Source organism: Conger conger, chromosome 3 (assembly GCF_963514075.1).
Source record: "Conger conger chromosome 3, fConCon1.1, whole genome shotgun sequence".
NCBI classification, from domain to species: Eukaryota; Metazoa; Chordata; class Actinopteri; order Anguilliformes; family Congridae; genus Conger; species Conger conger.
Window position 1 is genome coordinate 30,306,869 of NC_083762.1, and position 13,131 is coordinate 30,319,999.

At 37.5% G+C, this 13,131-nt stretch overlaps 1 protein-coding gene across 1 annotated transcript; it reads right to left on the minus strand.

The window, feature by feature from the left end:
* Nucleotides 1-329: 329 nt before the first annotated feature.
* On the minus strand, nt 330-12,611 carry LOC133124561 (NEDD4 family-interacting protein 2-like). Its single transcript, XM_061235862.1, has 8 exons — nt 12,337-12,611; nt 10,948-11,104; nt 10,538-10,668; nt 10,149-10,236; nt 9,446-9,570; nt 9,089-9,155; nt 4,137-4,242; nt 330-3,581 (listed from the first exon to the last, which is right to left on the minus strand). Exons 1-7 carry the CDS (start codon nt 12,370-12,372, stop codon nt 4,139-4,141), a joined length of 708 nt encoding a protein of 235 aa, XP_061091846.1. The 5' UTR covers nt 12,373-12,611; the 3' UTR covers nt 330-3,581; nt 4,137-4,138.
* Between the last annotated feature and the right edge of the window lie 520 nt (nt 12,612-13,131).

Below are 13,131 nucleotides of genomic sequence, written 5' to 3' on the forward strand. Positions count from 1 at the left end.
GTTTTGTTTATCGTGCTCAGTAAGGACTGTCTTTGCGCCACCCTTCCAAAGAGTTTGTTGGTATGGAGGTGTCATTTCATGTTTATGGTGACTGCAAGACACAACCAATCTGCAATTTTTAAACTGCGATCCTTATGGCCTCCTTCACCATCTTCCTTACCATCTGTGGGGATAATATGCACTTGCAAGTTTGCAACTAGTACATATGTTTTATGCCTTATTATTATTGCTCTTACAGTGTGAAGAGGAACCATTACCCGACTTGTAATAGTCAATTACGATCTGTGTCTTCTGAATTGAAAGTTCTTTGACAAAGGGATCTTACAAGCTTGTTACCCAATTTCACTTTGTTTGATTTTATTTCCAATAATTCTTATGGGTTCCAATACTTTTGGCACCTGTGGTTTTCAGGAAAAATGAGATTACAAAATTAAACAATAAATAAAATATGCTCGATCTTGAGCACCGGATTTGGAATCCACTGTCGTGGAACTGACAAATGTGTGTTTTATGTGTTTTGACCTGAAGCTTAAGTCTTTGTGACTTTTACATTTCAGACATTCTAATTTTCAAGAGTCTCTGCACAGAGCTGCACACTATAATATACCAGAGTATTGTTTGTGTATCATTATATGTTTATGAGGAACAACTGTGAAGAAAACAAAACATTCCAATTACTTTTCACTGATAATTATAAACACATATAACACTACCATACAGTAATAGCATTGTAATATGATCATTTCATGTTTTCATTTTAGATGGGTATTACTTTGAATTCTTGTAAACTCTTTCAATTGCATTTAAAGAACTTAGAGGGCACACTGAACCTTCACATTTTACAAGACTTTTTTTTCTTTTTTCTTTTTTCTTTTTTTACAAATTACAAGTAAGCTAATGATTGTCTCTCTCAAGTTGATAGTTCTCATAAAAACTTCATGTTTTACAAACATTTACCCAAGACAACAAAGCTAAACTCTTGATATATCACCCAGTTAATCAACCATGCACTTGTTTTGACATTTTTAATGCTAAGATCTGAGACTGCTATAGAGCACATATAGGAGGACAGTATGGGGCAGGGGACAATAAAGTAATTTAAGCATTACTGCAAATACACAAAAGACATCATACAATTTCATTGAAATAAATAAGTAAATACATAAATTACCAATGATAATTCAAGTTCCTGTTAAATATTGTAAATATAGTAGTAGAGGAATCAATATAAAATAAGCTGTTTCTTATTCAATCTCAAAATGCATCCTTGAAATGTAAATTAATAGTTCCATTACGGTTTGAACTTCAATAATCCTGGCCTACTGAAGACACAGAAACATTCATTTCAAACATGAATTTCCATTATCATGGGGCAAGTATGTAAATACCAGTTTCCCAGTTATCAAACAGCTTTGCATCATACACCCAGTGACCACTTTATTAAGTATACCTGAACACCAGCTGAATGCAAATAACAGGCAATCATGTGGCAGCAACTTCATGCATAAAAGCATACAGACATGGTCAAGAGGTTCACATCATCAGAATGTGGTCTCAGAAAATGTATCTCAGAAATTGCTGATCTCCTGGGATTTCCATGCACAGTCTCTAGAGTTTACAGAGAATGGTGTGAAAAACAAAAAACATCCAGTTCCATGGGCAAAAAAGCCCTGTTGTGAGAGAGATCAGAGGAGAATGGCCAGACTTGTTTAGGCTGAGAGGAAGGCTACAGTAACTGAAATAACCACATTACAACAGTAGTATGCAGAGAAGCATTTCTGAACACACAACACGTCAAACCTTGAAGTGAATGGGCTACACAGCAGAAGACCAATACGTCAAAAAAGAATAAATTTTATAAATACCTAATAAAATGGTCACAGAGTGTATATGCTGAATAACATATTTATTATATGCAGGAATAAGTACAGCGCCATAAGTAACTCAAGAATCATAGCAACATATAAAAATAAAGAAAACGAGAATTTTCTCTAATTTGAGCATGCACCAGCCACAACTGCATTTCCACAGCTAGGTCCAACCATGTCAAGCCAAAAGCCCCATGCCCAAAAACTCAAACTCCATTTTTGTGTCTGCCACTGGTCCTCTATCTATCAATGCTACTCTGAACACCCTTTCATGCAAAGCCTCCATTTTCTTAATATCATAATCTCATTAAAAGATGTTAATGTGTCAACTATGATACTCCCACTCTTTTACACCCTTTACTGCCACACAACCGGATAAGAAGCATTAAAATGCATGCTTGAGTGCCCAAGGCACTGCCAAAGCCTAGAAGCACAAAGGGGAAAAAGCACTGGTGTGCCTGCCCAGCATTGACACAGCTGTGGAAATATGGCCATTGCTTTGATTAAAATAGACAGCTTGCTCACATGCAAATATACTGCTGTAAGCACTTATCTTTTCTAAACAAATGTATCATTACAAGTTGCATTTACTGACCTGTTAAATATCCAGCTAGCATTACTATGTTTGTTCATTCTACAACTAGCACTGCATAACACATGGATATAGCTATGAAGATAAGTTACAGTACGATAGCCCTATGTTTTGGGACACGACTATTCTAAGCCGTTTTTTTTTTTTTTACACATTGGCTGAATGTCAAATTTCCATGTATATTTATGCTTTTGTGGATCTGTAAAGATATTTTTAAAAACATTATAAATTTTTCATTGCACAAGGCCAATAAAATGCAATAAAAAGCTTAATTCCAAAACTGACTGAAAAAGCTAGACATGGATATCCTACTTGTGCAAACCAGTCACAACTAAGAAAGAAAATAAAAACATTTTTGCAAATAGTCCACTCATTGGTTGGCATAAATTGTCGGAAGCCCGTAAGCAGCTTGCGAGTTTGGCTCAATGATCAATTAACATACATACCCACAATAAAATAAATATTTTTAAAAAAAGAACTCACAGAAGAGAATTGTTTAAAGCCAAAACTGAAAACTCAGTAGTCAATTATTGAACCATGACCAGGCAATTCTCATATGGAATAGGGAATTAAGTATGTGAAGAAAAATGTGGTATTAAACAGTACAGTTCCTGTACCTTCCATAGATTTGGTAATTCATATGAATTAAGCAGAACCAAATAGCAGAACCAAATATCAATCAAATACAGCGCAGTCCGTAAGTATTTTTGACTTCAGTACATTGGATTTGAATTGAAACAATGAATATGAGGTTAAGAGGCAGATTGTCATCATTAATTTGAGGGTATTTACATCCATATCTGGCAATCCATGAAGGGATTACATCCTGTCTTACACATAAGTGACAGTCTGCACTTTAACCACATATTAATGGTTTAATTACAAATCCAATGTGGTGGAGTACAGAGGCAAAATAACAGAAATTGTACCACTGCCCAAATACTTACAGACTGTACTTACAGACTGTAACTGCATTACATGTACTCACTCAATGAGCAAAATGTTATTGTACATGTGAATGCTTTCTGTTCCAGTGGCCTTGAGTACATTTTTGGCAGACAATGTAGATGATGAAATCACAGGGAAAGTTGATTGTTAGGAGAAATCACAGGTGCCACAGCCTTAGAGAAAAAAATTAAACCAAACAAATGTGTGAGCAAACTTGCTGGGAAACATTTAACATTTAACATTTGCTTCTTGCCCTTAAAGGGTACCTGTACCCAAAATGAGCATGCCCAGATCTGATCAATATATCATGAAAATAACTTTTCCCATTCTCGTAAGCTAAATAAGTCACGCATAACGACATATTCCATTTATTTTATCGGACTACGTCGGTCCCATAACACTTAAGTGAGCATACATATTACGAAATAATTGACGAAGGTGTGACGTCAACTTGTTGTGAGCCAGGAGCCAATGCATGTTTTATGTGATCCTTGCGAGCTAGAAATTGTGCTGGAGGTCCCATAACGTCATCATCTGAATTCGCCAACATAGCATCACTGGTTAAATTACTTTTTGTCAGAAAAAGTTATAACTTATGATGGAGATGATATTTTAAATGTCAATATATCCACTTTAAAAAATGTTTTAAAGGGACAAATTAGGAGTTAAATGTTTTAATTGACTAAATATTTCAATGAGTAACGTAGATGAGGAAACTATTTACTTACCTCTAATACAGGAAGAAGAAACGTGCTCTGTGAGATGTAGCCATACTCTCAGACATGTTGCGCACTTTCAGATAACTCACAAAACCTCTGAAGAAGAGCAGGAGACCTTCAAAAGAGACAGAGATCAGCAGAATTAGAAATTGCACTTGAATTTAATATAGGGGAAAGAGTGTCACGACAGCTATATGGCAGCGAATAACTTGGCTTCTAAATAATAATGCACTAGTCTTTATTCCCAAATTAAGCAATGCAGTTGCACCTTGATTCCCGCCAAGAAATAAACGTAAAATGCTAATTTTTGGGTCATCTTTATATGACAAATAATATTATATGATACATAAACATTATATGGTTTATTTTTTCTTAAATCATAGAAAAGGTAAACCTTACAAAACCCAAAAGCATTTTCATACACCAATTTATGACTACTTTATGGGGTTTGGCTCACTGGAGTTGGAAATGCAAAACCTCTGACAGCGAGGCAGTGACACCTGGGTGTGATATAAAGCAACTGAAGCAAGACCACCACCGTTTGAAACCAAACTTGAGCTTGTGATTTCGGTTCACTGAAAAGGTGTCAAGTATAAAAAAAATGCATTGCAGCTTAACTGGAAATGAAATGATTAAAGAGAAGCAAAACCTATAGGGTCTCCCTCATTTTCAAAACCATTTGGTTGCCTAATGTTCTGGAAATGTCAATGACAAATTGTTTTCAAAAGGGCAGTGTCATCCACAGATTGCAACAACTTTCATGTCAAATTTTTGTGGCAATTCTTTGGTGGAAGCACAAATAATATACAGTCCCCTCCAAACATATTGGAACAGCAAGGGAAATTTCTTTGTTTTTGTTATACACTGAAGAGTTTGTCCAAATTAACCACTTAAACAAAGTCATGGCTAACTACTGTGCATTCAGTCCCTCAATGATAGCGTCACCCACAAACCACTGTAAGAAAATAAATTGTATATATTACTTACAACATTCTATCTGTTGAATTGATCAAAATAATAATATGCTGCCATGTTAATTCTGTGCATATAATTAGGTATAAATTAGTCTTCTTCTGCACAAACTGAATATAAGCTACAGGGTCTGAATGTTTTATAATTTCTTAACAGAGAAATGGCGCAATGTAGCAAAACCAAAATTAGTAGTTGGCGAGTGAGCCTGTTGCAATTGTAGTAGACCAGCGAAATGGCATTGAGATTGGGGAGAAAGTGAGGTTCAAAATTAGCCATTTTGAATGGAAGTACCAACCAATGCAAACATATAATACTACAATATTTTATATGACATAATAGAACACCCATGATTCGTACTCTTAAAAGTTTCATACCCCCATTTACCAACATAATGCACCCATAGAAAAAAAAAAATACATTAAAATGTGCCAATTCTTCGATCATCATGGATATTGATCCAAGTGCTCACACAGAAAAATGTCATTAATCGTACCAGATACTCATTTAAAACGAGTACTTGGCAAACCCCTAGTAGGGCAAGTGCACGGTTTTAGACACAACCAAAATCCTCTGGGGACCCCACTCAGGAGCTGCATAAACTTTAATTTATTTGCAAAGGAATTCTAAGTTTGCTTTCATTTTCACGGTCTGAAACAAAGCCAATGAAACAGAAGTCCTTTGAAAGGACACCGCATTTTAGTGAAAGAGGCCTGAGAATTCAGAAGCTTTCATTCAAATGGATCTTTTCATAATGTGTTTACAGCTACGTTTCTTAAGCAAGGTTTGATACCAAGTAGAAGCTGTACAACACATTTGGCTTTTTGGTAAGATTATGCCCATCTCATGCAAATGTGGGTGCTACTGCAGGAAAAAGGAAGATACTCACTTATTCATACTCATTACTTTCATGTTTCTAAATTTTTACTAAAGTTGGGGAGCGGGAGAAAAAGATTCTGGCACAAAGAGAATGTCTTTTGTCCAGCAGGCTGCAGAAATGCTTAGACTCAGTCAGCAGGGAACGTTAGCATGCACCAACGGTGCCTTCTATCATTTGGGACACTGGGCTACATGAATAAATTGGATACCCATGGCCACACAGCCCACACTGAGAGGGATCACAATGAATGGACATTTCATTTAAAGCTTACTTTTCTCCGTTGCCAAACTCAAAATGCGGAAGCCAACCATCAACAGTTCAGTTGACGCGACTGTTTAATGAATCGGACACTCACAATATGCAGACACAGCGCTCACATTTTAAATCCACAATGTGAGGTTCTGTCCCCATTTTGAGGGAACTTGTTATTTTCCATCTGTTATTCTGTCTCTATCTGTTATTCTATTTTTTTTAGCATTTCATTTCTGATTAACAAAATTAAGTTAAATTGTATTTTTACTTTAGTCACATATTTTCATATTTATTTTTCAAACTATGGACCACAGCTTCTGAGAGATAAACATTACCAATAGGATTAAGATTTACACATGGGAAGTTAGTAAGGCATTCACTAAACACATCACACAGTTTCCAGACTATTTTTAGGTGTGATCTCTTGTAATACAATACTCCAACGTGTATCCTAGCTCCTTACCACGGGACACAGCACAGGAAAGATTTAACCACTAGGTGGAAGGACAGAACTAGATGTCAAGGTGACTTGCATTATAGCAATTGATTTTTAACCCTTGCGTATGGCCCCCTTTTCTTAACTCATGTCTCTTCTGAAAGGTTACCCTTGGAGGATTGTTTTCCTCCACATATATTCCTGAAACAATGTTACAGAAGCGCAAACACAGTTGAGCCTTTTTTTTTTCTTCTTTTTTTTTCACAAAAAGGTTTTCGGCATTGAGTGGATACAGATGCTTCTGACTGTACACGGGGGGCTTAGAAACACAATGGAGCCACAGCCACAATGCTGGACACGCACCCTTTCAATATCCCCAAAAATGAGCATTCTGCATTGCTTTCTAAGCTATGTCTGTGTCTAACTATTATGGGTTTGGTTCACTGGACCCTTGCCATGAAAAGAATTACGTCGTCACCCTGATTTGTGTTGCCTGTGGATTTTTGAAAATGGAAAGAAGGTGAGGTCGCCCCAGACTTGTTTTGGCACCCAACTTCACAAAAATTGCTGCAAAAGGATTGGCATCAAAAAATAGTTCATATAGAAAGAACTGTGAGTTTCATCACTGTTAAACGGTATATCCTGTGATCATGTGGATTGAAAATTTCAGTGGAAAAAAATGATAAATGCTTATGGGACTCATGAGGTTAAAGAGCGCTTAAAAATGACCAAATTTGGCAAGATAATGTTTACATAAGAAATTCCACTCTGTACTGACACAAAGCAGTGACACCACTTCTATGGTTCTTCCCAAAGAATCAAACAGTGGTGGAGTGCGACTCACTTGCCCTCACTTGCATCACTGTGTAATGATTTGTTCAACCAGTAGGAAATTAACTTAATTTTGCACATTTGTTGTGAATTTGCAGCAGGTTATTATAGCTCATGGATTTCAATCTTTCATTATTTTCCAGAGAAGGTTTCAATATTATGTCAATAACCTAGCTAAAATGTGTTTTCGTGTAGTTCAATCACTATCCAACATTTTTATAAAGTGTTGTGTTCTATATATCTAATGTTGGCCAGAGCTAGCTTACCTACATTTTCCAGGACTGTGTAGTTTAACTATTTCTAAAATCAAGTAGAATTGTTGGCATGAAAGAACAATCCTTAGACCATCAGATATTGAAAGCCAAAATTCTCTGGACCACATTAATCCTGTCACCTGCGTCATATAAAATCAAGTGCATTGGCAAGGTTTACTCTAATATAAAAATATAAGCAAAACTGTATAAAAACCATTGGTACAAAAGTACAATCATAAGACAAAATCAAATTTTTATATTTACTCTGTTTCCGTTAGATTCCCAGCCAAAAATAGACCAGATTTATTGTGTGCCCACAACAATATCATGTTACTGTATATCACACAAACATTGGACATTAACGTGACCATGGAATTTTGAGTGCACAACCCTGTCTGTAACAAAGTTCTCAATAGCAATAGATTTGGCACATTTCATGTCAATCAAGTCTGTCAGGCAGAATCCATAGGGAAGAGGGATGAAAACACAAATAATTAATTTTTGAAAATGACACGCAATCGAACAGCATGCCTGTCAAACTTTTTTCTCCAATAAATAACATACAAACCCTAGCGGTCATATGCAGTATCAGTTACACGGTTTACCGTTTTCAAAATGGGATAGTAACGGTTTACAAAAACTGATGATTTGTCACATACCTCCTCTCAACCAAGATTTTCACCCCTCTAGATGTCTAGATTCCGGCTTTTTCTCTCACTGGGATAGTTTGTTCAATTGAGACGTGATTTCATAGCTAATGTGAAATTATTTTAATGCCATGTTGCTTTTCACAGGTTATTGAATGAAATAGCCAACAGGGTTGCCAATCTTTTGGTGTGCGACATGGGCTCTCACACAAAGATCACGTCAATTAAAAAATCCAATCAAACAAAGCCACTCCCTTATTAAACTAAGGCTGAATCCAAATGTCCACACTCCAGACTAGTGGACTTTGGTCTTGCATATTGTGACATTGACTGAAGTGCTCAGCGTCATTAAGAAGTCTGTAAGAGCACAGGTCTGCAGGGGTAAATGCAATAAAGACTACTTTTGTATATTTATTTCAGGACTGTAGACTGTTTTGCAACACAGGTCTTCAAATATTTACGCCTGGCTTGGATGTTATAGGTCTCAGTAGTAGTGTCCTCATTCCCTTCAGTTTTGTTCACAAGACTTCTGGATATCAAAAAATTGACAGTCTATGGGAGAAATGAATAGTGTTTTTACATTTGGACGTTTGTGTGTTTTTAAGGCCACGGAACACAGGATGCAGTAAATTACAGAAGCCCTGCCACCCTCGCCTCCCCCCAATCTAATTCTCATTAAAATGTTAACTCACCAAGAATGAGGAATATCCACCACAGCCAATACTGTCCGTTGAAATATCCATTGAAATAATCAGAAAACTACAAAAAAGAAAAGAAACCCACAAAGGAGTAGCAATGTTATTGACATAGACAATGGTCATATCTTACATCAGCCTGCATAGCTTGGACCATCAAATTAATGTGAATATTAACACAATGGATGCAACTGTCTAACTGTACGCATATACTTGACTTTCCATAGCTTTGCTTTTTTTAAGCATAATGCATATAACTAGTAAAACAGTAGAAGCAGGACGTTGTATATTTTGTGAAAACACATTTCTCTTGGTGATTCTGAGATTTGGATTTGGACATTCTGATAGGCGCACCCTGACGATCAGGATCCACTTGATAAGGGAGAGCCCAAACCCACAGATGGCGCCGTATCTGCCTGCGATAGTGTTGGTCAGGCAGAAAGACAGGCAGAACCCAATCCAGTTGAAAAGAAAGGCCACTGTTTACAAAAACACAGAGAAGGCCAGATGCCTGTAAGAACAGCATAACAAAAAAAACAAATACGCCAATTTCATGAAACATTTGTAAAATAGACGCCCTCAGAAGACGCCTTCTGTGCCACCATGGGCACTTTTGGCAAATATGGAAAGATGTCTTGTTTTTTGGTTGTTCAAATATGCTTCAACAGTATAGCTCCAAATTAAAAATCCAATGTCAAAGATGCAATATTTTATTATGTTGGTCTCAAGTACCATTTGTGTCATCCAATCCTACAGCTCCATTAAAAGGTATAGGCCTATAGCCGATAATATTTATTTTGGGCATCACTCACACTTTCCTGTTGGAATAAATACAAATCATCACACAGCTTATTTTATTTGTAAAGCAAAACAATGCATAAAATTGACATTTATTAACATTCTACATATACACCACCAGATGGAGCCGAAGGATTAAAAGTGTTCACATTTACAGCATTCATGTTTAAAATGGCATCAAATTCAAATAATGTAAATGCCTGTACTTGCGCTAATAGAAAATAAGCATAATTTAGTTCAGGAAAAATGCCCAACTTACTGAAGAAGGCCAACATGAATATTCCATCGTTGCCAATTCTCAACTGATCAGCATCACTAAAGTCTTCTCGAGGTGGAAAAACATCCTCCTGGACCAAAACAGAAAACGTAGTGGAGTACGCATTTTATTGTAATAATGGTTTCACTTCATTTCGGCCGATTTGATTTTCGTGCAATATTTCGCAATTTACTGTCAGACTTCATGTACTACACTAGCATTTCATATCTGTAGTCATCTATACAACAAACCAATATGAGAAAACATAATGTAGTAGTGGATACATAAAATAATCATGTTGAAAAATAAACAAATAACCACAAAATGACCCAAACCCCAGTGATACATGACCAGTTTTTGCTGAGAATTAAGTAAATGAGCAAGGTATTTACCCGCTGCACCACCCCCACTGTGGTAGTTGCCATGGCTGCAGCTTTGGCATTCTCTGCTTCATCATAGGTGGGTAAGGAGGTAGCAACACTGTATGGGGGTGGCACAGGGAACTCACACTGAAAGCCATTTTCTGTGGGAACATGATAAAGTGGAAAGTTTCGCATTAGAAATAATAAAACGGACAGAAAGAGTCTAAACACAGAACCTCACACAATACAAAATGTTCAGCATGTACACAATTACAGCTGCACAATATTTTATTCAGTGGGCATAGGCTGTTCATTGTCTGGGGTCTCTGTTAGCAGTGTACCTAAAGCAGAAAGACTGCGTGTCCCAGTCATTTACCTTAACCACTACGCAGATGTGCAATGTAATGTTTCTATGATCAGGAAAAGATGATATGGAGCACCTGGAGGTGCACTGGCTCCCAGTGCAACGCTGGCATATGGTGGAGGTGGGGCCTCGGGGTCCACTGGCACACCACGTTCTGCAAGAGTGTCCTCCTGGGTGCAGGAGGGGGTGTCAGTACTAGAGGCCCCTTCGGAGGGGTCGTCCTCATTGTGCAACTGAACACAAAAATATGGAAAAGACATTTGTCATTGGTGCATATTCATCAAGACTCAATGCCAATGACTGTGCATTGACCAGGAAGCTGGACTGTAACCTGAAGTATGCAGGTTTAGTGGGAAACTAGCATTTCCTTTGACAAACCATTTTTGAATCGCTTTTAATATTTGGTGATAGTCACCAATTCATCCTCATGATCATTGAGAAATACAACTCCTATAAATAATAATCATAATAATGGCAAGTACACGCCCAAAAACAGTTACAGAACCTCTGGTAAGTGGGCCACAAATGACATGCTTCAGTCTACTGGTGTACATAAAAATCTACATTAGGTTAACATTTATAGCCCCCCGCGATGAAAGGGACAAAGTTTTGGACGGTGGTTGGGTTCTTTCGTGGCACCACGTAACCGTGCAGTGCAGCACAGAAACCCTATTGTTCTTTGCTTCAGGTAGGCTAATCTAGCTAAATGTGTCCCATAGTAATGAGGTTTCCTGGCACTTGTTCATTGGCCTAAACCTGAGGTATCACCATTCAGTGTTTATCAATCGTGTGAGATAACATTAATGCAGCATGTGCAATCCACCATCGTTGTTTCCCACAGACATAATCATCCGGAGACTGTCAACATATGTTGCATCACGATTCTCTACGTAACATTACTTAGCTAACGTTAACTATCTAACGTCAGGGCAGTTTAGCACGTCTCCCCAGAGGAACCGCGTAAGAACAGACTGCATCGTCCTTTAGTTGTGACAACCGATAACGGTTATGTTGTCGCAAACACTGGTAAATAATTTCCACAAGCTAGTTTAATGTTTGATATTAAACTCAGCATAGCCTCGACTATCTAGCGAGCGGTGTTCTTATGTCAGACTGAAAATACCGCAAGTCACATTTTAAAGAACAACACAGTTAAGTTGGCTGGCTAGCTAGCTAGCTAGCTATCTTGTAAAAATACAAACATGAAACATCCATGTGATGCTGCAGTTATGTTAGCTACGTGACACAGCGAGCCGGCCAGACATACCAAAGCAAAGCTAGTACCACTAGCCAGCCAGGAAATACGGAAGTGAGCAACTAAGCCGCATATAACGAGCGAGTTAAAGCTGCCAACGTTAGCCAGAAAGACCGTCGTTCCATATTGCGTATTATCCACCAACGTTGTCTCGTGCATTTTAATTTCGTGAGCTCACTGAGGATTAATAAGACATTTCGTTTTTCTTACCACTTGATATCGACTCGCTGCCTGGTGATGTTCCATTTTGTCAAGTAGCCTAGCGAAATAGCTACCAAGCTAACTACCTCAACGACGTCCTCCTATCTGGTGGTCGGTTAATATTTCGTACGTAGCTCGAACTGCCAATAAAACTGGATTTCTCACAATATACTAACCGTCCGCTTTTATTTATATTCACGCATTATATAAACGCCATCGAAAACACGGACTTTTTTCCCCTCTGTGGGTGGGCTCTTAAGTCTGCAAGGATACACTGATCTGTAAACCAAGTGGATGTGATGACATTGGCGAGGTTCACCCATCCATGTCATTCCAGGTGCTTTCTGCAAATATGAGTGGATTTGGTAATAATAATAAACAGTCCTGACATGTTATTGCCTTGTATGTTGAGTGAACTTAACTTTTTATCTCTCAGATCTTCTCTATTCAGTGATGCCTAATCAATAGTCAAATGACAAGAGGCATATGGAAACATATGATATATATATATTCTCACCAGCCATGAATGACAATCCAGATGTATAAATATGGTTAGTATACACTAAAAGTGTGCATGAGCATATTAAATGAAACCAAGAGTAAACCTGAACTATGCCTCCATGATTCAAATAATTGGTTACGACAGAAATGCTGATCTAATTGAATCATCTGTGAATCACCTCAAAGTGCACCAGATCGATGCATTCAGCTGTTAAACTGTATTTTTATTTATTTTTTTAAAATAAAATGTTCACTAACCATAGTACCAGCAAAAATTTCCTCATACTTTCTCCACTGGACACA

Excerpts from the sequence above, each read along its gene's own strand:
- LOC133124561 (XM_061235862.1), bottom strand. The coding sequence starts at position 12,372 with ATGGAACATCACCAGGCAGCGAGTCGATATCAAGTG. Across the intron at positions 10,669-10,947 it reads GGGAGCCAGTGCACCTCCAG|AAAATGGCTTTCAGTGTGAG; the intron begins GTGCTCCATATC and ends ATGTTCCCACAG. Across the intron at positions 10,237-10,537 it reads CAGTGGGGGTGGTGCAGCGG|GAGGATGTTTTTCCACCTCG; the intron begins GTAAATACCTTG and ends GTTTTGGTCCAG.